Source organism: Manis javanica, chromosome 2, assembly GCF_040802235.1.
Source record: "Manis javanica isolate MJ-LG chromosome 2, MJ_LKY, whole genome shotgun sequence".
In the NCBI taxonomy this organism is placed as follows: Eukaryota; Metazoa; Chordata; class Mammalia; order Pholidota; family Manidae; genus Manis; species Manis javanica.
In genome coordinates this window covers 17,439,451-17,465,101 of record NC_133157.1, presented here as the reverse complement: position 1 = coordinate 17,465,101, position 25,651 = coordinate 17,439,451, and the positions used below count along the sequence as shown (strand labels likewise).

The following is a 25,651-nucleotide window of genomic DNA, read 5'->3' as shown; positions in this document are numbered from 1 at the left end:
TTTGCCCTTTCTCCAGGGATGAGTGTCAGGCTATCCAGGACTCCTGTTAGAGATGGAAGCACTAGTTGAGCAGCCTTGAACCTCACTCCCAGGCCAGCTTTCCCGACAGTTCACCTCTGCTGGTCCTTCGATGACTGCTGATGGCTGAGGTGCCCTCAAAATCATGGGGACTGTAGCAGGGCTACGTTCTCAACAGGCATCTTCTGTTCATTATCATTGCCCTCCGATTGTCCTCTCCCCTCCTATATCATCTTACACTTAACATACCCTCTTAGAAAGCCCTCTCCCCCACCCAACAACTTCACAAAATCAAAGGTGTTTCGGATTTTATTTATTATTGTGGTTGCCATCATTGTGTTCCGTCGCTCAAGTAATCATTCTTCAAAGAAAAATATTGCTTGTATGCTCCATATTCAAAACCAATAAAAGTGAAACTTTCTAGGGGCAAGTTGTGGTGAGACACCGCCCTGACTCCCACTATAAATCCAATTTACCTGTCCTCTCAGTTCCTCAAGCGCTCACCTTGAGCAGCGGGCGGTCCCAGGGGCTCCAGGAGTAACTACCAGGACCCCAGGGAGCGCAGTTTGAAACCTGCTGGTCTAGGACATCCTGATAGAAATTTTATCAGAGAGAAATGACTTACCCCCCACTTCTTTCATCCCTTATTTATTCATCTTTCTTTTTTGGGGCCACATAGGGCTATATGACAAATGTTCTTATACCTCGCGTGACCGAGGATGGGTCGTGGGCATTCACACCGTCAGTGACCAAGGCAACAGAGACCCACGCTACTTTTTCTCCTTGAAGACAGACCGGGCCCGGCAAGTGACCACCATCAGTGCCCACCGCAGCTACCTCCCAGGCCAATGGGTTTACCTCGCTGCCACCTACGATGGGCGGCTGATGAAGCTCTACGTGAACGGTGCCCAGGTAGCCACCTCTGCGGAGCAGGTGGGCGGCATATTCAGCCCGTTGACACAGAAGTGTAAAGTGCTCACGCTGGGAGGCAGTGCTCTGAACCACAACTACCGGGGCTACATCGAGCGCTTCAGTCTGTGGAAGGTGGCCAGGACGCAGCAGGAGGTGCTGTCGGACATGGAAACCCGTGGCCTCCACACCCCTCTACCTCAGCTCCTCCTCCAGGAGAACTGGGACAATGTGAAGCGCGCCTGGTCCCCCATGAAGGACGGCAGCAGCCCCCAGGTGGAACTCAGCAGTGCCCACGGCTTCCTGCTGGACACCAGTTTGGAGCCTCCTCTGTGCGGGCAGACCCTGTGTGACAACCCAGAGGTCATTGCCAGCTACAACCAGCTCCCGCACTTCCGCCGGCCCAAGGTGGTGCGCTACCGCGTGGTCAACCTCCACGACGACAGCCGCGCAAACCCCACGGTGAGCCGCCAGCAGATCGACTTCCAGCACCGTCAGCTGGCCGAGGCCTTCAAGCACTACAACATCTCCTGGGAGCTGGAGGTGCTGGAGGTGAACAACTCGTCCCTGCGCCACCGCCTCGTCCTGGCCAACTGTGACATCGGCAAGATCGGGGACGAGAACTGCGACCCTGAGTGCAACCACACGCTGACCGGCCACGATGGCGGCGACTGCCGTCACCTGCGCCACCCCGCCTTCATGAAGAAGCAGCAGAATGGAGTGTGCGACATGGACTGCAACTATGAAAGGTTCAACTTCGACGGTGGGGAGTGCTGTGACCCCGAGATCACCGATGTCACCAAGACGTGCTTCGATCCCGACTCTCCACACAGGTAAGACCTAGTGGGTAGATGAGGCCCAGGTGAGAGCTGAGCCTGTCCCCCATGTTATAGGCCTGGCTCCTGAGCTCCATACAGGTTACAGGAGCTTTCCAGTTCACACGGCAGCTTCACTAAGGAGGTCACTCATGTAATCATGGGGCGTGTGCAAAGACAGTCCACTATGAAAGCATTTGTTGGGTGCCTACTGTGGGCTAAGAAGGAAAGCTCAGAACCCTTTCTTCTCAAAGAACTGAGTGAAATTAGGTGACATGAGCTGAGTACAAATATCTGACCCAACATATGTGGTAGAGTGGGTCACAGCTACACTACCCAAGACAAGAGTCCCTATATCCACATGTGACTATTTAAATTTAAATTAGTTAAGATTAAATGAAATTAAAAATCCAGTTCCTGAGTCTCACTAGCCACCTCTCACGTACTCAGTAGCCTCCTGGGGCTAGTGGCTATCACACTGGACAGAGCGATATAGGACACTTCCCTCTGAGCAGAGCATTCTGTTGGACATCACTGGTAAGGCTGGGACCAGCTGGGGTCAGAGAGCAGGGGTTCAGGTCTCAGGGAGAGTACTTCCTCTCTCTGTGACCTCTTAGAAGCTATTTCCTCATCTGTAAACAAGTGGTGCCTACTTGTTGAGCTACTCTGAGGATTGAGAGAGAGCACATGAACCACAGTCTCTCTCACCGTGGCTTGAAGTAATTAACTCTCAGTAAGTGTACTTGTCTTTACTTGTGTAATGAAAGGTAGCATGTGTGTGTTTGGGGGGTGCATAGGAGATCAAAGAGAAAAAAAACGACTTGCATCTTGAATGTCTTGAGGAAGCCTTAGATACAATTCGGGCATCAGAGATTGGGTCAGGGGAGAAAGGGCACCGAGGCAGAGGAACTAGTTTCTGTACTGCTGAAAAGAGGGCAGGAAGGGGGTATCTTCTGTCTTAGGCCTCACTTAGCCTCTGCCTTGCACTAACTCTAACCAGCAACTCCTGCAGACAAACCCAAAAGTGAACCCATGCATGATTTATATTCAAAATCGGACCCAGAGGAACTAGTTTCAAGCCAGAGAGACAGACAACATCCACTCTTCTGAGTTCCCAGATTCCCGCTGAACTTTTCCATCCTGTCCAGCATACAAGCCCCTGGACGTGCTGATAGCTCCAGCTCGCTTGCCGACCTCTGCAGGTGTTCTGCTGACTCTTCCCTTTATGTCTCTCTCCAAAGAGCAAAGGCCTCCCGTGCACAGACAGAATACCTATGTGCAAAGGAATGACGATGCTGGCAAGAGAATGTCATGTCTGGCAGCAAGCCCGAGAGCACGTCAGCTCAGCCTCCTGGCACCAGGCTGGCCCCTGGACTCTCCCCTTGGCTCAGAGGCATGAGCAGCCCATGTGGGGAGAAGCCTTGGTGTGTGGCCAGTTCCTTCCAGGTCGTGATGCACTTTCAGCTCTGCTCTCCTTTGGGCTTTGACAGAATTTGGCAAGGGAGGCAAGACTGGGGTTAGTGTTTGCATTTGACTAATGGGGAAATAGAGGACCTTACAGAGTGAAATGACTTGGCCAAGGTCACAATTTGGTTAAATCATAAATGCAAGTCTTCTGAGGTGAATGCAGTGTGTGTTCTACTGAGCTAGATCCCCAGGAGTTTACCTGTGTGCCCAGGCAGAATGGGAATAGGGAAGGGTGAAGGGCCATGAATAGCTATAGGTCATTCACCCATTTGTTCATTCATTCACTCTTGCATTTATGCAACAAATGTTCACTTGTCATTCACCAAGTGCCAGGAAGATGAGTAGGCTTAACTCTATTTTGCTGAAGGAAATTCAGGGTTCAGAACGATAAAGGAATTTACCCAAAGTCACTCAGCTAATAAGCGGGGAGCTTGGATCTGAATCCAGATCTGTTGACTCCAAAGCTCCCACTGAAGGAGGTAATTTTATGTCCAATGAACAATATGAAGCAGAGTTAAAGGACGGGTGACTGGCAGGGTGGCTTTACTAAAGCCTTGGGACAAAACTGCTGAATGTGACTGGGTCAGGACTGACGGCAGCTGGCCTTTGCAACGGGTGTGCTGTGCTGGTGCGGAGGGGCCATGGGGCCTCAGGTCCCAGATACCTCACAATCAGCAGACAGAGCTGGCAGGCTCCACCGGCCTCCTCTTTCTAAGTCATGGGATCACATGCCCAGAATGTCTGTGAGCGGCCATGTGCCAGTGCTGTGACCAATCACGCCAGGCCTGTTTGTTTGCTGGCTGGGAAAGTTGTGAGCCCCGGGTGAGGCCCACCGGGCAGGTGTCATCTCCTGATGGGCTGGGGATGACAGGATTCTGGTCATATCAGCAATTCTGTGTGCAGAGAGAAGCTTGTAGAAGGTTACGAAAAATATTTGCTTTGTGACTTAAAAAAAAAGAGGAGGGAGGGATGGAGGAGGAGGAAGTGGAAGAAGGAAGGAAGGAAGACAGGTGCCTATGACAGAAGTAGTGAAATTCAATTGACATTATCTAGGTAATTTTTAATAATGAGCTGAACTTAATTCGCACCCAGGGTGCTCTCCCTCCCTCCCTCCCTTTCTCTCTCTCTCTCTCTCTCTCTCTCTCTCTCTCTACCTCTCTCTCTCAATTTCTTTCCCTCTCTATTCTTTCTCAATGGGTAAAGATGATAAAGACAATATTTAAAGTACCCCTTCTCAATCTAGAGTGAACAATCAGTCTTGTTTTGTTTTCTTTTTCCTATACCTCGCAATGCCTTTGTAACACACCATGAAAATGCAATTAACATAAAGCGAAATCCGCAGGAATGCTGGAGCAGCATCATAGCTCTCTCAGTTTCTCCAAGTGCTGCCTATCCATTTCTGTGCTCATTACTCTTCAGACTAACAAGTACCAGTTCATGCACTGCCTACTTGGAGTAGCACTGATGAAAAGTCGTCATTCTAACAAGTAATACAGCACTTTCTTGAGTTAAGTAAGATCCCAGTAATACAGCTTGGCAGATGGGCAAACTCCATCAGAGAAGTACCATTTCTTTTAACACTTTTGACTCATTTATTTATTGAATAGTCCACAGACCGCTTAATCCATGTTCTTGGAAATTCCAGGAGAGTGCCCAATCCCAGTGGAGGGCTGCAGAAGACATCAAAATGGTGTCAAGTGTCAGACCTAGAAACATCTGAGTAATCACTGGGTCCAAACTCCTTATCCCACATAAAGGGAAAATGAGGCCAAAGCTTACACAGTCCATTAGTGACCAAACTGGGATTAAAAATGCTCTAGACTTCTGACTCCTGGTCATCTGCTGTGGCACACCTTCCCAGCACCACCCTGATGTCCTTGCCTGCCAGACACCTGCCCCCTCACATTCTGTCCTCACGCTCTTCTTCCCAACTGTCCCCGAGAGCCTGGGATTATGAAGTGCTGAGTGAGTCAGTTTGGAAAAGAATCAGATAATGGCCTTGGGCTTCCATGAACCACTGCAGAAACACTACAGCTCCATTGGCAGTGAGTTTTCCTTATTAAGAGGCCACAATAAGGACAGCTAACTGGGAATGTGTGCAGAGAAGGTGACTGGGGCAGTGAGGGAGCCAGGGCATCATACGACTATCTGAAGACATTAGGCCTGGATGAGAAAATGCTCACAAGGCCATGACAATAGGGCCGTGACACATGTACTTTGAGTCTCCGAAGGATGATCCTATGGGAAAGGAAGAAGAATTATTCTACATGGCTTCTAGGCCATGGCTGGGACCAGTGTGTCACAATTCCAGGAGGCAGCCTCGAGCTGAGTGACAGATGATGTCATCCCCAATCTGAATGGTCCTTCCAGGGGAGCGCTTCTCTGCAGATGAGTGAGCGCCCCGTCACCTGAGGCGAGTACAGGGAGACCGTAGCCAGATTATGTCAATGGGGGAGCCGGTGGCCTTCACGGTCTTAGGGTTGAGTGCTGTATAGCCCAGCTCCTTGCTGATAACCTTATTCCAAGTCATTCTAGGGACCCGAATGGTGACTATCTCTATCCTCTTTATGGGTATTTATTGGGAACGCCTACCCTGCTGGCCTCTCTGCTATGGATATTGCAATGAGTGGAGCATATTCCTCACCCTTTAGGGGCTTCCAGTTTAGTGGGGAGTCATATTTAAACATAGGAAGCTTGGATTTGTGGCTTTGGAGACCCATGGTGGGGCCGGAGATCTAAGAAGCAGAGATTTATTCTGGGTAGGAGAAACAAGGCAAGTCCACTGGAGGGGACGTCGGGGAATGGGCAGTGTGTGGAGAGGCAGAGATGCAGCCTGCCTCAGTCAGAGTCCTGGCAGGAAACAGGTGGCATATGCAAACAGAATTAAGGAGAGTTGGGTGGGTGGTGGGGAAGGGGTGCGCTGTGTTGAAGGAGAGCCATTTACAACCAGTAGGCAGGGTTTAGGACAACCCGCAAGGCAGGCAGGGTCAGCCTCCTTGGCCTGAAGGTGCAGGAGGAGGCAGTGGCTGTGGAGTGGAGGAGGGCTGCTGTGAGCAGAGGGCTTGCTGGCAGCTGCTGTGACTGTGGGGAGGGGTAGCCAGCCTGCAGCCCCTGGTCACAGGCGGCCGGAGACTAAGTCCTACATTACCACCTCTTATACCTTCCAGTCTCCCACCAGTGCTTCCCACTGGGAACCAAACTGAAATTCACAGCACAAACCTGTCGATGTGACCCCCAAGGGGACCAGCCTACCAAGGGTATAGAGCAGGGTGGAGATGGGTGGGGAGAGGGTTTGGATGAGCAAACACAACATGTCCAGAACACGGAGAAAAACCAGCATGTGCAGAGGGCGCAGCATAAGGCAGGTGGAGCGGGGAGAAGGCGCTGGAGAATAAGCAGCCATTCCGGGTGGCTGGGACCCAGCCCATCAGCAGAGAAGGGTCCGGTTGGTCTCGTGGAATGCTGATACACCCGGCTCCATCCTTCCTCCCGGCTCTCTCCTTTCCTTCACCTCCTTCTTTTCTTATTCCCTCCCTCCCTTCTTCCCTTTTGTTCTCCTTTTATTCCCTCAATAAGTATTTGTCGAACACTACCTCTTTGCTGGCCTAGCTGCTGCCCTTTGGAGCTCACCAGCTGGCAGGACAGACAGACAGGGAAACCCACATTTGTAGTCACCGGTGGGAATGAGGAACCCCCAGTGCTAACCAGGAGGGGCAATCTGCATGAGCAGGAGAAGTCTTCCCATGCAGACTGGCCAGTTAGGATAAAAGCACTCCAATAACCCTGACCATTGTCTACAGTGATGGAGATGAGCCAGGTAGGCAGAACTTCATCTACAGCCATTAGAGACATCTACAGGCAAGTGAGAATGCACTTCACATGCTTTTTCATAAATAAAATGAAAAATCTGGGTATTAATAGAAACCCCCAGTAGTATTAGGAAGTCTAGGGGCAATTGACACTTTGGGCTGTAGGCCCCCCACTGCCACAGAATATTGCCGCAAACCCACAGAATTCCTGTCTGGACCCCAGCAAACCGCAAGCTCTGACACCATTAGGTAAACTTCACCTTTGTCCCTGAATATCTATTCATATGAAATAGATCAGATAGAAAAAAAGAGATGACCCTTACACACTGTTGGCTCATAGGGAAACATTTCTTTGTCTTCTTTTTGTTATTATTGTTATTTTTAATGTAATGAGGGCCTTCCCCTGGGCCATGTTATTTTTTTTGGACCTAAGTTGACATTGCTGGAAGTCCTGTGAAGGGGCTTCAATATGCCTTTGGCTGCCTCCTTGATCCTCCTCAGTCTCACCCGTGCCCCTTACCAGAGGTCATGACATAGTTCGCCTTCTCTGGCTTCTCTGACTTCTTTTCTGGGACGATCTCATGAAACTTAGACTTCCTTCTCCCAAGTTCTCACCAAATCTGGACACATTGCACAGAATCAGGGACTCTGTGAGCTGAAAGGGGCAGTGGTGTGGGCCGGCCTCCTTTTTCAAGGAGCCTGAGCTCTCAGAGGGCCAGGTACCGACCCAGGCCTCACAGTGAGAGTGGGAGGAGCTGAGAGCAAGACCCACGGTATCATCTCCTAGTCCCAAGGCGCTGCAACTCTTCTGCGTCACCTTGGTGTCTTAGAAGCTGGCAATTTTGAAACTCAGAAAAATCCTATTCAGTATGGTCACGTTCTTACCCATCATCCATGTTTTGTGAAGATGCTTTAATATCCAAGATGCTGTGATAAATGCCCTAGGGACCTGAGATGTAATCTCTGTCCTGAAGGTACGTGTATGCTGTGGTTTTATGACATTTTGTCACAGTCATTCAAGCAATGGCAAGAAGGCACATGACTGATGTCCAAAGGAACCACACAGACAGTAAGGCTTATGTGAGCTCTGAGAAAAGGCAAGACCGGGAAGGTTTTCTGGTGGAGGATGTACACAAGCAAGCTTCCTGAGTTAGGAGGCTTTGTAATGACAGAGGAGGGCTGGCTGAGAACCAACAGACTGAGTCGGGAGGGTTTGGAGAGGGTGCAAGAAAGAGGTGAGTCTTCCTGGGCCTTCATGCAGGTGGATGCCACACTTTGTTCTTCATATAATAGACCTTGAAGAATCAGGCTGATGCAGAATGAAAGAAGGATTCAGGGGAAACTGACTCTAGCCCTGGCTCAGCAGCTTCTTAGCCATGTCATCTTGGGCAAGTCTCATAATCCCCTTGAGCCTCCATTTCCACATCTATAATAATAATAATAATAATATCTAACTGCCTGGATCACACGATTGCGAGGGCCACATAAAATAATAACCCAGAAAGAGTTCTGGGAAGAGTTAACCAGCATGCAGATGAAAGAAGGAATTGTTATTTTTTCAGAGACTTTGTTCATTCTTTTCCAGGAATCCTGTAAGAGAAATTGCTTGGAATTTTATAATCAGAATATCAAAGTTTATTTAACGTGACTAATATTCATTACAGCAATAACGGGAGTCAGGTCTGGTGTAGTGGGATGTGTGTTAGCGACTGACCAGGGTTTGAATCTTAGTTCTACTTTTCATCAGCTGTCCGAGCCTGACCCATTTCTTGCTGAAAGTTGCTGGTTTCTCATCTGTAAAAATTGGGCGAGAAGAGCTATTCAGTGGCATGTCATGAAACATAAATGGAGTCATCTGTGTAAAACATCTGGTACAATGCATGTCACATAGTAGGTGCTCGGAAATCATTTCCTTCTTTCTCCACCCAAGCGGGACTCCTCCCCGTCAGCTTTGTTTTGTGGAGACTGCCTTCCTGCAGGCTTGTAAAAAAGCTCCAGATGAAACTGTGGTACACACATTGAGGGCATTTACCCAGATGACTTTCATTCTTAAAATACTAGCTTTTTTGTTAGAACTGGCCACAGGATTGGTATTATTACATAAAGACCACATAACTTATATCAAGCTCATTGAGCTCGCACACTAGTTTATTTTGAAAAGATCCAAATGTTCTGACCGTGTTAGATGACATATTTCCACACGGAGCAGTCCCAGGCAGTGTTGGGGCTGGTCCTAATGGGTGGTATGCCAATTTAGTTGTAGTTCCTCAGTTTTTTGACATCTCCGGCCCCATGCCTTCTTGAATGTAGAAACACAAACACATATCTCTAAGCCCTCTTGTAGACATGGCCCCATTTTCTCTGCTTCCATCTGCGTTTCCTTTCTGCTTGTCATCTGAACCAACGCCACCTTTACTCAGAGGTGCCAGCTGTGACCCTTGCACATTTGTGACTTTGGGCTTTGACAGCAGATTAGAAGACTGAATGGAAGGTAAGAAAACTGCTTGTGGCCCCTAAACCTAAGGTTGAATAAGGAGCTAACAGCAGTGACCTGTGAGAAACAGTGAAGGGCCAGGAGAGTCTAGCAAACCAGTACGATACACATTTTAGAAACAGAGCACACATTTGAACCAGGACTTTTGGGTCGCCTTGAACAAGTCTCTTCCTTTGTCAAAGTTTCAGGTGCCTCCCTTGGAATGTTGGGGATGAAAGTCCAAGTCTACCACAGTACGTGGTTTGGAGGAGTCAGGGAAATAATTGACGGTCAACCCTTTAGGCCAGCCCCTGGCCCTTAGTGAGCACTCACAGTAACTGCTTATTGTTAGGGGGTTGTCCACCTCTGGGAAATCTGACCTCTTAGAAGGCTATCCCCTAATTCCCAGCCCCCACTTGATCCTTACGCCCCTCACTGGGACCTGAAGTGGGCACTGCAGATGACCTAATCACTCTCTACTCCCACAGGCCCTTTGATTTTGGCTCCTAGAGGTTCCATTTTTAAAAGATTTTCTACCCCCTGCCTCCGCAAACACTAAATGCTAATGTAGTCATTTTCCCAAGAGCTAAGCAATACACCACACTGAGTTTATGCATTTCCAACGAAACTCAAAGGCATGTCTGGGACCCCAGGATGGGGTTCACTGGGTAGTTCTTGCACATCTTAGGGGAGGGGCTGGGGGTCCGGAGGGCACCCTGAATGCGCTCAGGACCCCACCGAGCAGTGTAAGATGCAGAGCAAGCTGCCTTCTGTCTGGGGCTCTCACCAGAGCACACTCTTACTCTCAGAGTTTGCGTGTGAAGGTTGGAACCCAGCATGCCAGGATTGGAGGTGCTCGCGGTCTCACCCCTCTCCTAGATGTGTGTCTGCCTCCAGTTCCCTGGGCAGTGGTAGCTCTGGGTGCCCTTGCGAGGGCCTCAGCGGAAGGCAGTTGGGTTTTTCCACCCTCAGTTTGGCACACTCAGCACTGTCATTTACACTGGTGACACTGACCACTCATGACAGCCTCAGCTTGGTCGGACGCCCTTCCAGGTTAGGAAACAAAGCAGTGGGGCTCTGAGGGGGGGTTGAGCACACAGACACCAGGACATTGTATTTCAGGGAAACCCATTTCCCTAAACTGATCACGGCTCAACTTGGACATTCAAACTCAGAGCTGCCCGGTTTTCCACTTCCCAAAACTGATCCCTCCACACCTTCACTCTCTTTCTGGAAACATAAAACTAGTGTGTGAACAGCAGTACGTTTTGCTCACATATTTGTTTGCGTAAGTCAAAAAGGCTCTCATTTCCTGTTTTTTTAGGGGGGTGTTTTCTGTCATGCCCCTTCCCTCTCTGCTTTTCCTTTCTTTGTCTTTTCTGTGTTCTAGGTGGTTTTTTGGTGATCTGGTGGTGAAGGGTGGCTGGTGAATTGAATTGCCTCCATTTCAAACCTCTGATGTTTGTCACCCCAGCCTTTTCTGAGGTCAACAGCCAGCCGCAGCTCTTAGCCTTGAGCTTGACTTCTGACTACTGAACTGGTTTTATGGCCACAGAGGGCAGTGGGGGCTCTAACTCCCCAGCAGTATGGGGAATTTCAGAATCTTAGAGAGGGTAGAGGAGAGACATGAGTGAGAGCTCTTCCCCATGAGGATTCATGGCAGGAAAACACAGTTTGCCTGTGGCTTGGCAAAACATGAGGAAGGACGTGACTAGATATTTCCAGTAACTTCTTAGCCAGCAGGGAGTAAGTCACTTCTTTTACTTCCAATTCGTGATCTGTAAAATGGGAGGATTTGGGTAGAACATTTCCAAGATCTGTTCCTGTTCAGACATTTTCAAATCAGGCATTGTAATCCTGTTTTCAGGCTTGTAGGGACCGGAGCTAGGGAAGAATGGGAAGCTTAATATTGAAAAGGTACAAATAAGACCGCATGTTAACACCGGAGACACGCAGGGATGTAAGTCAGTCCCTGCCTTCAAAGTATTTACCAGCCCCTGTGTCTAAGTGAGTATGATGTGTTCCTGGTAGCAATGAAGGAGCAATTATTCTGTATAACAAGTTGAAAAACTCCTACTCACATTACTCAAGTCCCAACAGTAGCTTAATGATGGTACCCCACCTTGGGCAGTCTGCATGTCTGCTGTTTTATTTTCCCTCAGGCCCTGAATGTGGCATCCTCTTTCCAAAAATCAATTTGAATTTAATTCTACTTTCAGCAGCCTGACATACAATGTCATGCTTTCCAGCATTGTTTTCCCCATACTTGAACTCTGATTGTCACATGACCCTTTGAGAGCTCTGTTTTCTTAACCCCAGGAGATACCCAAATTGGGAGAAGTTACTAGACTTGTTCAAGGTCATCCACAGAGATCTATGTCTGCTGTAATGATTGTAGAGTTCTAACTTTAGATGATTCTGCTATTTTCCTAAGGTTAGGTGATTTGCATGGGGCCACAGTCCAGACTAAACTCTAGAAGTTGCCATGCTGACACATAGTGATCATGATGTTGTAATTCTGGCTCTATCCTTCTCAAATATAATATTGTTCAGTCAGTCTTCACATCAGTTATATGGTTTACATGGCTAAAAATTAGAACCAAACTACCTGATCTACTAAAATACCACATGTACATAGAACATTATGGCTGTTACAGATTATAAAATAGAGGTGATTTATCTATGTTTAATTGTGCTTCAAGTATGAGACAAACCACAGGACTGTCGATGAGCTGTGGATATTCTGTTCAACGTGGTCCACTATATTATTCATCAATTGTGGTTTTGATCCTCAAAAGAAGAAAGTGAGGTGACAGAAGAGAAAGCTGTAGGCCTGGAGCTGCACGCCTCTGTTGCAAAAGCAATAGTTTGATATGACGTGGTCACATTACTGTTCTGGTGCTTTGAACAAACTGTCACACTAATTGTTGCTATGTCTTATCAGGGTACGCTTCAGGCCTAATGGCTACCCTAAAAATAAGTAGACTCTGAGAATCTGGGGCTACCAAAGGAAAGACTGGTAGAACCCCAAAGAAAGATCTTAGGGAAGTGACTGTTCATTTCACAGTGTGCGTGCGTGTGCATGTGTGTGTGTGTGTGTGTGTGTGTGTTTGCACATGGTGCACTCATGTACCTCCTATGTGCAGACACAGTGCCAGGTGCTGAGGGAACAACAATGACTATTCCACAAGATAGGTGTATTCTGTCCTTATGGAATTTTCTGCAGGTAAATAAGTAACTAGGTGGAGAAGTGCTTTTTGGAGGAATACTTGACGCATTAGGGGTCAGAGTCGCTTCTGGGCTGAGTCCTGAAGGATGAATCATGCTAACCAAATGAGGATAGCTAACCGTGCCAGGAACCAGGTGTTCTGACTCTTTGCCTTCTGTCTCAGCAATCTCTAAAAGCCATTTTCAAAAAGGCAAATGAGAAAAATAGGAGCTGAGTAGTTCCTAGTTTTTATTTATCAAAATTAAAAATCACTACTTCCACCTTATTTTTTTGAAATGATGCAGAGGTCTTATAATTTCTACATTGGACCATCTCGCCTCTCTGAATCAGCACCTTCCTTTCCCCTCCAAGTCCTCAGGATTCTCCATCCCATCCATTTCCCGGTCTCATCATGATCCTATCCTGCAGAGAGCCGCAGGCCAGTGATTTTCCTAAGGGTTGACCTTACATGTGGCTCAGCAGAGGCCAGAACCTCGGGGAGAAAACTCTCCTATTGGGCCTAAGGTTAGGGCAGCAGTAATGGGGAATTGGATGCATGGAATCTGTGACTGACGAAGGAGAAATACTCAAGTGGACCAAGCAGACCCCAGACCCACTAATTCATCCTCTCACAGCCATCCCCTCTTGGCATTAAATTGTTCCCCATGCATAAATACCTCTCCTCCTTAGACGCTCTCAGACCCATTCCCTTTCCTTCTCGCTACTGCCAACACCTCCTTTTCTTCACTTTCATCTCTCCTCTAAGCTATCCACGTACTTCTAGGAAGAAAAGAAAGCTCTTTGGAAAACATCAACCAGATCATTTTCTCTTCTGTAAAATCTTCCAGTCTGCTGAGAGCTTTCAGGACACTGTCCATCCTTCATAACCTGCTGTACGAGATCCCTCCCAACGTGCCCTCTGATGACCCCTTCCCAAGCTCATCTTGTGAAGTTACTCCCATGTTCTCAACTTTGCAGTCATACTAGAGGACTTGCAGTGTCTCACTCTTCTCATGCTCTTTCAGGCCACTTGGCTTTCTGGAGCTTCTGCCATTTTTCCTGTCTCCCACACTTGGTCCAGTATCCAACCAAGGTTTATTGTTCATGTGAGAACCTCAGCTTCAGCTGAATAAGTGTCATTGCTCTGTCTCCCATCACATTCAGCACCCTATCATAACACATATTTTAAGAGATGACTGATTAAGGATATGGTCTGCAGCATCCAATAGACTAGCAGCCATATCTCACCTCTGACACCTGTGCCTGGGAGGGGGTACCTTGGAAAAATGGTATCACCTCACTGAGCCCTGGTTTCTTCTGCTATACATTGGGGATACTCATGCTTAACATTTGAGGTCTTTGTAAAGCTTCAATTAGATAGTATAAAAATTACTTTAACAGCGCAAGTGTTGTAGTAAATTCCCCCAAATGTGAAGTTTTATTAATATTATCACATTATGGTATTGTCATTTGATTATTAATCTTACTTCAGTAAACTGCTAACTCTTTGATAGTGATAACTATATGTTTCTTTTTCATATTTGTATGCCCAGTTTCTGGCTTAAAACATAGCATATGATGGAATCTCAATAAATGTTGGTGAATGAAAGAAGAAAATATTGAATGAATGATATTCAAGGAGGAAGGAAGTTAAGAAGGGAGGAAAACATGAAGGCAGGAGGAAAGGATGGATGGTGGGAGGGAGAGAAGGAGAATGAGTGACTTACTCAATACATGAATGAACGATCATCTTTTCAATTGATCTTTGATTGGTGTTGTTATGTTTTTTTCTTAGACTCTGTGTTAAGCTTCTCCACTAAAGCTGCTGTTTTGAAAAACAGTCATTCAAGATTTGGAGAATTTAATAAACTCTCCAAGCACTTTTCTTTTTTTTTCCTGTGCCTCTTCTTATAGATAAAGAGGCAGATTTAAGCATTTCTGACAATGAAACTAAGCAGGAGAATAAGGTCCAGACCATTAGGACCCTTGGGACAAAAATACAAAACCAGGTTTTAGAACTGGTCACAGCTTGGAGGAAGCTTGTTATTTGGAACAAGAATATGGATGCAATAAACATTCTGAGGTTTATCTTGCTTTAATGCCTTGCCTTGTGTGGCTTTGATCTTTATATTTGATAATCACTTTCAAATGGTCTAGTGTATTCTGAAAGTGGAATAGTGGTTCAGGGACTTAAGGTCCTCCTTGGGAATGTCAGGCTGCAATCAGAATATGGAAGTAGGCAGTGTTACAGGACTTGCTCTATGAGGCATAGAAACAGGGCAACCACCTGTGAGGGAGATAAGCACCAGTGATGGGAACTGGGGCTCACTGATGGCAGGGAGACAACAGCAGGCATTGGGAGCTAAGGCCAGCTTCCTCTGGCTCCATGGAGAACAAGCTAAAAGGAGAATGAATTGTGCATCTTGCAGCCTTGTCATGAGTTGAGCACTCTTCTATGCATTTGTCATGTACTACCATCTTGAATATTTGTATTCTGTTTTCTAGGTTGAATTTTAGAATCCCCACTTTACAGATGAGGAAATAGAGGTTCAGAGAGAAGTCACTTATCCAGGGTCGCAGGGCCCCCTGGTAGAAGAGGGAGGATTTGAACCCTAAGCTGGATCTCTCTTAAGATGTGGCTTTCTTTGAAAAATAGTAAGGCCACACTATTAGATGTTTCTGGGTATGGTAATGCCATAAGAAAATAGTAACTACAAAAATATTTTGATATAATTTTGCCCCACTTTCATATCATTGAATGAAGTATAGATTTCCATCCCAAACAATTCTACCAAAACTCTCTCCAAGGGTGCTTAATTATGAAAGGAATAGGGAGGCTTACATTTTATGACCATTTCCATGTGGACTACAAGTGGAGTAAGGCTCCAAGGTTCTCTATTTAAAAGTTATGCTTCATAATTAAGTATATTTCCCTTAAAAAAAGAAAGAGGTGGCTTTTTTCTGTAATACTCTTCTGCCTTTTTTCCCTTAACCAGCCCCTAGCTTAGAAGTGGGCTACTCTCAGCCAGGGTCGGCTCAAACAAACCCTCCTCAAATCAAGGGCATCAGCGTATGGCCACCTCCATCCCCGTAACCTGCCTGCACCATAGGCCCAGGGAGCAGAACTTTGGCACAGCACTTGCAAAGATCTCCTCAGCGGTCACTCCCGCAGCAGGGAAGTCAGTTTGCCTGAGAGGGAATAGAAGTAGGCACTGGTCAGTTTCTGGTCCGGGTTCACTGTGAGCCATACATACCTCTGGCCACCCATCTTTAAAATGGGAGAGCTGGTGTATTATGCTTCCAGAGTTGGAAAACCTCAAGCCACCCATGATTTCATTTAAGGGATTTGTTGTTGTTCTGCATTTCAAATGTAGTTCCCTTTTGCTTCTCTTTCAATAAAACAGGCCCTGACAGCCCTCTCATTGAGATTATTACAGAGTTGTACCATCTCAGGCCAGTGCATTTAGGAGATATGTTGTTGGCACTCACCAGTGAGTGAGATGCATAAAGAAAATATTCTAATGACAGTTGAGTAGAGAGGGCTTTGATCTCACTCCAGAACTGCTCTCATGGCTTTGAAATGCAGTTCTGGCAGAGGGGTAAAGTCTGGGAGCCTTGGCACTCTTGGGCTGGGCCCCCCTGAAACTGATGTTCAAGGAGACCCACAACCTTCCCAGTAAGATCCAGATGCATGGGCTGTGCAGAAAGCAAAGAGACACCAAGATACCTCTCTTGAGAGGCAGCTCAGGGAGGGGATCTAAGTTAGGAGGGACTTTCTAATTCAACCCAAGGTTTCCCAAACCGTGTTAGTTATGCTGTTATTTGATTTTTGGCAAAGGCAGTGGTTGGGGTGGGAGAGGATTACTGTGAAATATGTCTGCCCTACTGCCATTTTATTTATTAAAGGCACTGAAAATTCTTGCAAATGAAAACTATATATATTTAGCCTTGTTACTAGAGCAGGTCCTGAACCCATTTGATTCAGAAACTCTACCCCTTTAAATATGCATCTGCTTCTTGCACATTTAGCCTTCTATAGACTGTGATTTGGGAAACACTGATCTGATTCCCAAGCTCACGGAACAGATGGGGGCTCTGAGCTGCACACCGGGCAGCAGAGCACAGTGGGAATAGGCTGGAAATTCATGCAGTGCAGGTTCTGCACAGGGACATCTCCTGAGGGCTGCAGTCCCCCCCTGTGCTTGACTCCAAAGTCATGTACCCTTGCAGGGAACTAGGCCCCCCTGAAGGAAGAGACAACTTTGCTAGTTGGTGAAAAGTACTGCCACACACAGGCTAGTGAATAGAGATTTGTTTTCCGGCCCTTCTCTGTCCTGCATTTGATACCTCCATCACTTCTCTGAGCCCTGGGCTTCCTCATCCTCTTTTGATTATGCAGTTTAAGAGAGTGGTGCTCAAGAGCTGCCAATCTGTGGTGGGGGACATGCTCTCTTCCTCTCCCTCTCATTCTGGGAAGTTTTAGAGGGCACAGAGATGATAAAGAATTGACCCCCACCTGCTTGAAGCTCATAGCCTGATGGAGAAGACAGGTACTCATAAGTATGAGTTCTGAGTCAAAACGGGGAGGCTCTGAGCAGGGAGAAATCATTTTCAAGTAGAGGCAATGGTGATGATTTTGGCGTTACTAGTAATTATCACTGTAATAACAATAATGCAACAAAGTAGCCTACACTAATCGGTGAGTGCCTTCTGTATGCCAAGCACTGTGCAGGACACTTTCTTTGAGTTGCCTTTAGACACCCCTGAAATGTGTACATCACCCCATGTAATAAGTGAGGGTGGCCAGGAGTGCATACATGCAGTACAGCACATATAAGCTGGACTTAGCAGGAAAGGCAAGATGGTAAAAAGCTGCGATTCAGGAAGCACGGCTGTGAGGCAGGGGAGGGAAGCTAATGGAGTGCTTAGGAAATGGGTATAACTGGGAGAACCAGGGGGTCTTGGGATGCGGAAACCACGAAAACCTGAGCGGGAGAGGTTGCAGGAGGAAGAAGAAGGTTGGGTGGTGGGGTGGAGACACTGAACACTGAGACTGGGAGAGCCACCCAGAGGCAGACTGTCAGGCTGGGTTTTTTCCCCATAGGAGACCAGGATGTGGGAGGCAGTGTGTGCAGGACGGTGCTGAGCTGTCTCGTTTCATCCTGACAGTATTGCGCCCATAAGCGGCCGCCCAGAGGTGTAAAGCAACTAGCCCATGGCCCTTGGTCTGTCCATCCAACTCTGAGCAACACTGACATGTAAATGAATAAACACACAGAGTTTGGGATTTGTGTCAGTTTTTCTGGAGTGTGGGTAATGATTCTCTGAAAAATGAATTTGACCGATTTGTAATACACATGCAGGGTTAGCCTTCCCACACATGGAAAGCCAGGTGTCCCTGAGCAAGACCTTTTCCTCCTTCCATGGACACTCTCAGTACCCGTGGCGGGCCTTCTCAGCTCGACGTGCTCCTCCTCTCACTACCAGAGGGGAGCACACATCATCCTGAGGAGGTGAGGGGGCGGAATTAAATACCCACGTGGATTCCTGGCCCTAAGATTTTCCCCTTATGTATGCACTTGGGAGACACTCAGCTTGACTCGGAATTGTTGGGAAGGCCTCCATCAGCAGGTGGAAAGCTTCTAGCCACAGACCTGTTTTCCTTTGGTGGGATTGCCCCAAAAGAGATGGGGAGGAGAGAGGCCAGTGATGCCAGGGTCCCGGGTGGCTTCTGTGGGTTCTTCCTCTTTGGGGAAATGGAGGCTTCTCAAAGTATGAAAAAAATAATACACATATGGACAAACAAGGGAGGCCCCAGCATCCCACTTCACTGCCTTGGGCCAGGAGGACTACCACCCCCTAAAAGACTGGCTTCTGCAATTACTACTGCTGAAAACAACCACATAAAATGTCTCCCCCGCCCCTCGTCTCTTCCTCTCCTGAAGCGTTCTTGGCCTCAAGCAGTGGGGCAAGAGGTGACTCTCTCTAATAACATTTGTGTTCTCTGCCCGAGAGAATGCTTAGTGGAAATGGACATCAATTAGAAAATAATAAATAACGTGGAAAGGGCTGATCCAAGAAAACCTCGGCTTCTCTGTGTTTTCGTTCTCCTCCCACACATTGTTTCACCACGGCTCTGAATGAGCTTGGAATTGAGGGTGAGGTTGTGAGAAGAACTGGACCCATCTAGGTTTGCACTTGGCCTTGTCACTATTTGTGTGATCTCTGAACCCCTGTTTGTAAGACTGGGACAAATAATAGGATTAGCTAGACATGTATTGAGGTTTTCTACATGCTGGGTATTATTGTAAGCCCTTCACACTGCCTTGATTAACACCCCCAAATCTTCTGAGCAACTCTGTAAGGTGAATACTACCAGCATCTTTGTTTTGTATATGAAACAATGGCATAGGAAGTTAAAAATTGCCCAGGATGACCCAAAGGTCAAGTGGAAGAGCTGGAGACAAACCCAAGACTCCAGCTTGAGAATGAGACATCTTATCACTCTGCCTCGCTGGCTTCAAATACTTCAGCCGAGACGGGGCAACAGGTGTGAGCTAGCGCAGGAGTGGGCATGCAGCGGTGCCCAGTAAATGCCGGCTTCCCCCTCCTGTTTCCTTCTCTGATCCCAGAGAAGGGCTGCAGTGCCTGATGAAGATCTGGGGAAAGAGAAGCCCAGCAGCAAGATGTCAGGTCAGGATCTGAGCCTGTGCAGCTCTGCTTGGAATGAGGCAGTTCCACCTAGACAGAGATGTGACGTCTCCTGGCCCTGCCTGTATCTTCAACTCATGTTAACTTTTTCTTTTGAAAAGCCGGGAAAACTACAGTCACATGGCCTATTATGACCTCTTGATCACGAAGGTGGCCAGGAGGGCACGCTAGGTCTCAGACACATCCTACTACCACCGGAGTGGAGGTGGAGGCTCGTGACCCTCCGAGGTCTCTGAAGCTGTTACTAAGGCCAGTGTATTGATACGAAACTGAGATCTCATAAGCAGGAAGGGCTGAAACTGAGAACCGCACCGAACTGTTGTAGCTTTTCTCTTTTCCAATGTAAATTCAACTCCATCAGCACCTACTGCATGCTGGCTGGCATCAAGCCCTTTGCTATGAACCGGGTATGCAGAGAGGAATAAGGCAGACTCGCCACCCTCAGGGAGCCACAAACGGTGGTGGACGTAGTCAGGTGGAGTGCAAGCGGTGGCTCGGCGGGTGTGAGAGCGTGTACTCACAGAAGGTGGATAAGGACAGGAGGGCAGAGTGGGCGGAGCTGAGACGGGAAGCAGGAGTGGTGCCAGAATGGACTTTGGATTGCTCATCAGAGGACAAAACGGGGAGTAGAGTCCTGAACAGAAGGAGCAATATGAGTAAAGGCACTGCATCATGCGCCGTGGGCACAGGGGAGATTCAAGAGAGGGAGCAGAGAGGCACGAGGCTGAGGGGAAGGCCATGCTGGGGACCTTGGACTTTCTGAGGAGGTCCTCCTACTCCAGGAGGGAGAGGGAAGGGAGCCGTCATTAGGGCTGCACTGGCCAGGCTCTGTGCCAACCCCCAGGGAGAGGCAGCATTATGGGAAAGGAAAACACTTCCGATGTGCTGTGTGACCTTAGCAAGGTGTGAAGGTTCTTGGCGTCTCTTTTTCCTCCTCTGGAAAATGAGGGTAATAATACTACCTACCTCAGTGTTATTCAGAAGATTAAAGGAGATAATCCACATAAGACCAGACCACATAGAAGGGCCCATCGAACATTAAATATCATACTCAGAGACTTTATCTAACCTATTAAATCAAACTTCCTGCTTGCTTATTTATGTATGCTCTTATTCATTTACTCATTGATTCATTTCCAACTTTACTCAAAAAATGGTTATTGGCTGCTCACAAGGATCCCTAAGATATATGATGGCCTTTTTCTGTTTAAAAAATGATCCACTAATATGCCTGGGACTGACCAAAAGCTTTCACATTTCTGTTCTGATGGAGGGGTCATACTTTGCAAGGGAAGGGTTCCTATCTATTGAGCTCCTAGGATATGCCAGTCTCCCTCCAGAGACCATTTCTTTCTCCAGTGTGTGTTTTTCCATGTATTAAAGAGGTGACGATCATAGCATGGGGCGTTAGCACTTCCCAGATATGTCCGTCTACAGTAATGGCAGCTACCCCAAATACAATATCCCTCTGGTCTATTTTACAAAGTAGAAGCTTACAGAATACAGAATCATCTATGGGAGACAGCACCATGCCCACGTGAAAAGAGTGTAGGCTTCCAAGCCAGACAGAATTGACCCTGAAACCCAGTAGTGTAACTTCTGGCAACCAGTTTAAAACCACATTGGACCACATGTTGCTTATCTTGAAAGTAGAATAATAATGCCTCTGGAAAGTTGGTATAGAGAGGCAAAGCAGCTCCCCAGTGCAGCTCTGTATTTGCCAAATAAACAGTCCAAGGTCTATAGTGGGTGAGTAAAGTAGGAAAGAAGCCAAGACTAGAATACATGTTACCTCCCCTCTGGTTTGTATTCTTGATCTACATCCATAGTGTGTGGCCCTGTCGTCAGTCAGTGTAATGGAGTCTTTAGAGGCACAGGTGTTGTCTTTAGGTAAATCTAGGTTCTAAATTGAACTCTGCTATTTATAATCTGAGCAACTTTATCAAGTCTCTTAAACTCCTAAGGACTTAATTTTCTCCTCTGTAAAATGGGAGCATCCAATTTACCTTGTAATATTACTGAGGGACATCAGTGAGGTGGTGTTTATAAAGTGCTTAGCAGACTGCCTACCACAAAATAGTTCTTAATGAATTGAGAATACCTGTTATTTGAAGAGTACCTTTTTTGGATGGTGATGACAGGCAAGGTTCTTTTTCTATTCCAGAGCATACTTGGATGTTAATGAACTGAAGAACATTCTCAGACTGGATGGATCAACGCACCTCAATATCTTCTTTGCAAACTCCTCGGAGGAGGAATTGGCAGGAGTAGCAACTTGGCCATGGGACAAAGAGGCCCTAATGCACTTAGGTGAGAATTAGAAATTTCTTCAGAAGAAAACTGGATTAAACCAGGATTAAATTTAGTTATGATAATGATCTATGGTGGTCATGATCATGATGGCAGTGGCAGTAATGGTGATGGTGAACAATTTATTTATCACTTTCTAATTTACAAAACCCTTTAGCCTTCCTTATCTTATTTCAACCACCAAACAATGCTGTGAAGAAAAAAACCACATTAATATTAGTCCTGTTTTACCAATGGGGAAACCGAGGTCCAGAGAGGGACTTATCCAAGGCTACAGGTTAAGTCAGTGGCAGAGGCACATTTGGATTTCAAGTTTACAGCTCTGTCCATGATTGCTTTCTCCTTATATCGCCTGCCTCTTTGTTCATGCAGATCTTCCCAGCCTGGTAACCACATTGTACTGACATGCTAGTCACAGGTTGGCTTCAAAGACACCAAAGAGGCCAGAGAAAGTGGGTTTGTAAGAACTCCTTGTTCTTCCATGTTCCACCCACCAACAATGCCAAACTCTTCTTACATTCAAATTGTGCATATTCATAAACAAGACATATGTTGATACAAACCAATCACCAAAAGTCAGAGGTGACAATGGTTTCTGAAGTAGGCCCTGGAAGCAAACATAGTCTTTTGTTTTTTTTTTTCCATGCTCTCTTCCAGTACGCATGCATCTAATGTAGGCATGCATTTTTTAACTTGTGCATACTTAAAATCATAGCATAAATGCAATTATGTGTTCCTTTTTCACTTAATATTATGCTATCTACATTTTTTCCATGTTGCAACAATCTTCATAATTACATCCCATCCAACATTTTTCACTTAGTGTCACAGACAAAAGCATCTTCCAGGATTTTTTTCCATCTCTCTAAAGACATTTTTCCCGGCCACTTAATATTCCATTGAGGGAGGGCACTGCAGGCACTACAATTTATTTAACCATTTTCCCCTTGGTAGAATGTTCCTATTATTTACACCAGTGAATCGGGCTGACTCACTGGGTATCTTCATCTGAGAACATGCGGGATCAGCCAGCGACAGTCTGGACGTTTCCTCAGACCACCTGGTCTACCAGTGATGCATCCAGAGTCTAGTAGCGCTCACCATCTGTGATATCTTGGAGATGAGGGACTCAGCAGCTTCAAACAATGAAGAGTTCAAACTCCAGACTTAGTTTTCTCCTGCAGCTCTCATTTCCCAATTGTTTTCCAGAGAATGAAGCCAATTTGTGTGTGTGTGTGTGTGTGTGTGTGTGTGTGTGTGTGTGTGTGTGTGAATATGTGCAACTGTGTGATTCTCTAAAGAAAGAAAGAAAAATAAATATAAAGTGGTTCTCAACTGGGGAGATTTTATCCCCTAGAAGACAGTTGGTATTGTCTAGAGGTATTTTTGGTTGTTACCAATGGGGGGATGCTACTGGCATCTAGTGGGTAGAGGCCAGCGATGCTGCTGTATATACAACATTACTGAAATATCCAGTTTGAAATGTCAGTAGTGCTGAAATTGAGGTACCCTGAGAAAGACAGACAGACAGAGGTTGAGCAGAAGAGAGTGTGTATCTTAGGCAAACCAGAAGACAGATATTAGCTTATACGTGTGCCTAGTATGAGGTATGGGAATCATGTTAGCACAGAGCCAGGATACATGGTTGTTCTCAGCCATGACTTTACTTAGTTGTATGGCCTTAGGCAAGTCTCTTTCTTCTCCCAGGTCTCAATTTCCGCAGATTTTCAGTGAACGGGTTAGACTAGATGGCCTCCAAGGACCCTTCTCAGTGCTGAAATCCTGTCCTGTTGGAAAAGCAACTGCAAAAGGCCCTTCTTTGATCAGAGTCTTAGAAGGGTTGGTCAGCAGGCTTCTAAAGTTAGAGAAGAAAGAGTCCTCAAAATTCCACGCATCTCAGAGCCTGGCTCAGGACCAGGCGTAGAGAAGGCTATAAATCTATAGCGTGTTATAGTATTTCAGGATGATGTCAGGCTCAAGACATTTCACCTTTTAAGAGAAGCAGTGAAATAGGACTCGGGCTGTGTGCTGTCACTCTCTGGAAAGGAGTTGGGAGGGAAAGAGGTAAAACAAACAGTCAGCCCAGATACCAAGTCTGCGCCCCTGTCCCTCTCCCTGAAAATGCCTGTGGGGTCCTGCCCCTCCCTGCCATTACCTCGGTGGTGGAGCTTCATGGAGAGACAGAGAAGCATCGGCACTGTTGCAGCTGCTTATTTTAGAAATCACCAGAGACACAAAATCACTTCCCCGAGATCACACAGCCAGTGTGAAACAGAGTGAGGATTGTAATCTTTCCGGGGTAACTCCAGCTGCCTCTAGCCAGCCTCAGGCTGCCACCTCCCCATCCTGGGAGATGTTAACTCTAAGCAATTCCTCTGCAGTAGCCCCAAACAAACCCAATCTGTTAGAATCATATACATATATATGGATGTGTGTTTTTAACTCTCTTTCCTGTCGTTACACCATGATTTTTGGAAGAAGATTTGGGGTGGAAAGGTGACTGTGTTTCATATTAGAGAGATTTCCTGTCTCAGTTTCTCTTCCTCCTTGCCTCTGCTGACCCTCTTCACACACACGTGTGCATGCACACACCTCTACACACCCTCTCATACATCTTTACCTTTCTGCTAGAAGGCTCTGAGCAATTTAGAAGTAATAGACTCCGGGAGCTCCATCACTGAGCGACCTCACCCTCTGGGCTGTTCAACCAAGATAAAACTCCCCCTTGGCCTGCTGCAGGCTTGCCAGTGCAAACCAACAAGGCCCCGCCTCATCACCATTCTTTTAAAAGACACTGTCCTGCACTTAAAGTCATACCTTGCAAGATGCTCAGATCTGAATTTTAACCTTCTCTTACACATGTTTGGGTTTTAAAGTTTAAATATCTCTCTGCAGCCTCTGTGTGTTTCATCAGTGCGTAAAATGAACATTGAGTCTGCTGAAATCTGTTCCATGTATCTGCCCAAGCCAAGCAATGCTCAGTTTTCTAAGACGCGTGGGTTAGACCATGGCTTCTCAAACTCGAACATACAGAGAAGTCATCTGGGGCTCTTGTTAAAGTACAGGTTTTGATTCTGTAAGTCTGGGGTGGGACCTGAGATCCTGCATCTCTACTCACCTTCCAGGTGATGTCCATGCTGCTTGTTCTCGAGCCGCACTTGGAGACGCAAGTAGTTTGGCAGTAAATAAGGCATGTGCTGTACGTCAGGTGCTGGGCTTGCTGCTTACAGGTGATTAGTTGGGTAAACAACACTCTTTAGTTGGGTCAACATTCAGCAAGTACTCAACACATCTTTAATGAGATGCCATGTTCTCAGCCCCGTGATAGCTATTAGCTGTAGAACTCATTAAGAGCCCTGGCTTTTGTACCTAAGGATTTTGAGTTCCGATTCCAGCTGGACACTTGCGACCTCTTGATCGTGAGCTGGTCACTTCACCTTTCTGTGGATCAGCGCCTCTCTTACTGGGCTGTGAGAGGACTAAGTGTGATTATACATGTGAAGCCCTCCGCACAGGGCCTGAGGACACATAAAACATACTCCACAGACTCTAGCTCTTATGATCGCTGTGGTAAGGGTGAGCACAACATAGCACTGGCCTTCATTGAGCATGAGAGATGAAGAAATGGGATTCTGAAATGGGACTTGACTTAAAGCTACAGCATTAGTGAAGGCAAATGAAAACTGGAACCAAGGTATCTGACCACGGGCTTCATTTCGACAAGAGTGTGTAGATTATTTGTAAACCAGGGAGCACCTTGCTGTCAAAGGAAAAGATTTCAGTAGAAATGTTCACTAGCCCAGAAAACAAAGTCCTTGAATTCTCATCATGCCATTTCTTCTAATCAGTTAGCAGTTTGAAATCACTTGGATAAGTCATCTTACTTCTTTAGGCATCAGTGCTTTCCTCGGAAAAATGAGGGGACCACACA

General features: G+C 46.7%; 1 protein-coding gene across 1 annotated transcript in view; it reads left to right on the top strand.

Moving 5' to 3' along the window:
* Positions 1 to 25,651, top strand: part of PAPPA (pappalysin 1) — a 229,524-nt gene that overhangs the window by 30,633 nt on the left and 173,240 nt on the right. Inside the window, exons 2-3 of the mRNA XM_037027516.2 lie at positions 698 to 1,760; positions 21,575 to 21,720. Of these exons, the coding sequence (XP_036883411.2) occupies positions 698 to 1,760; positions 21,575 to 21,720 (1,209 nt within the window). The remainder of the gene's footprint in view (positions 1 to 697; positions 1,761 to 21,574; positions 21,721 to 25,651) is intronic.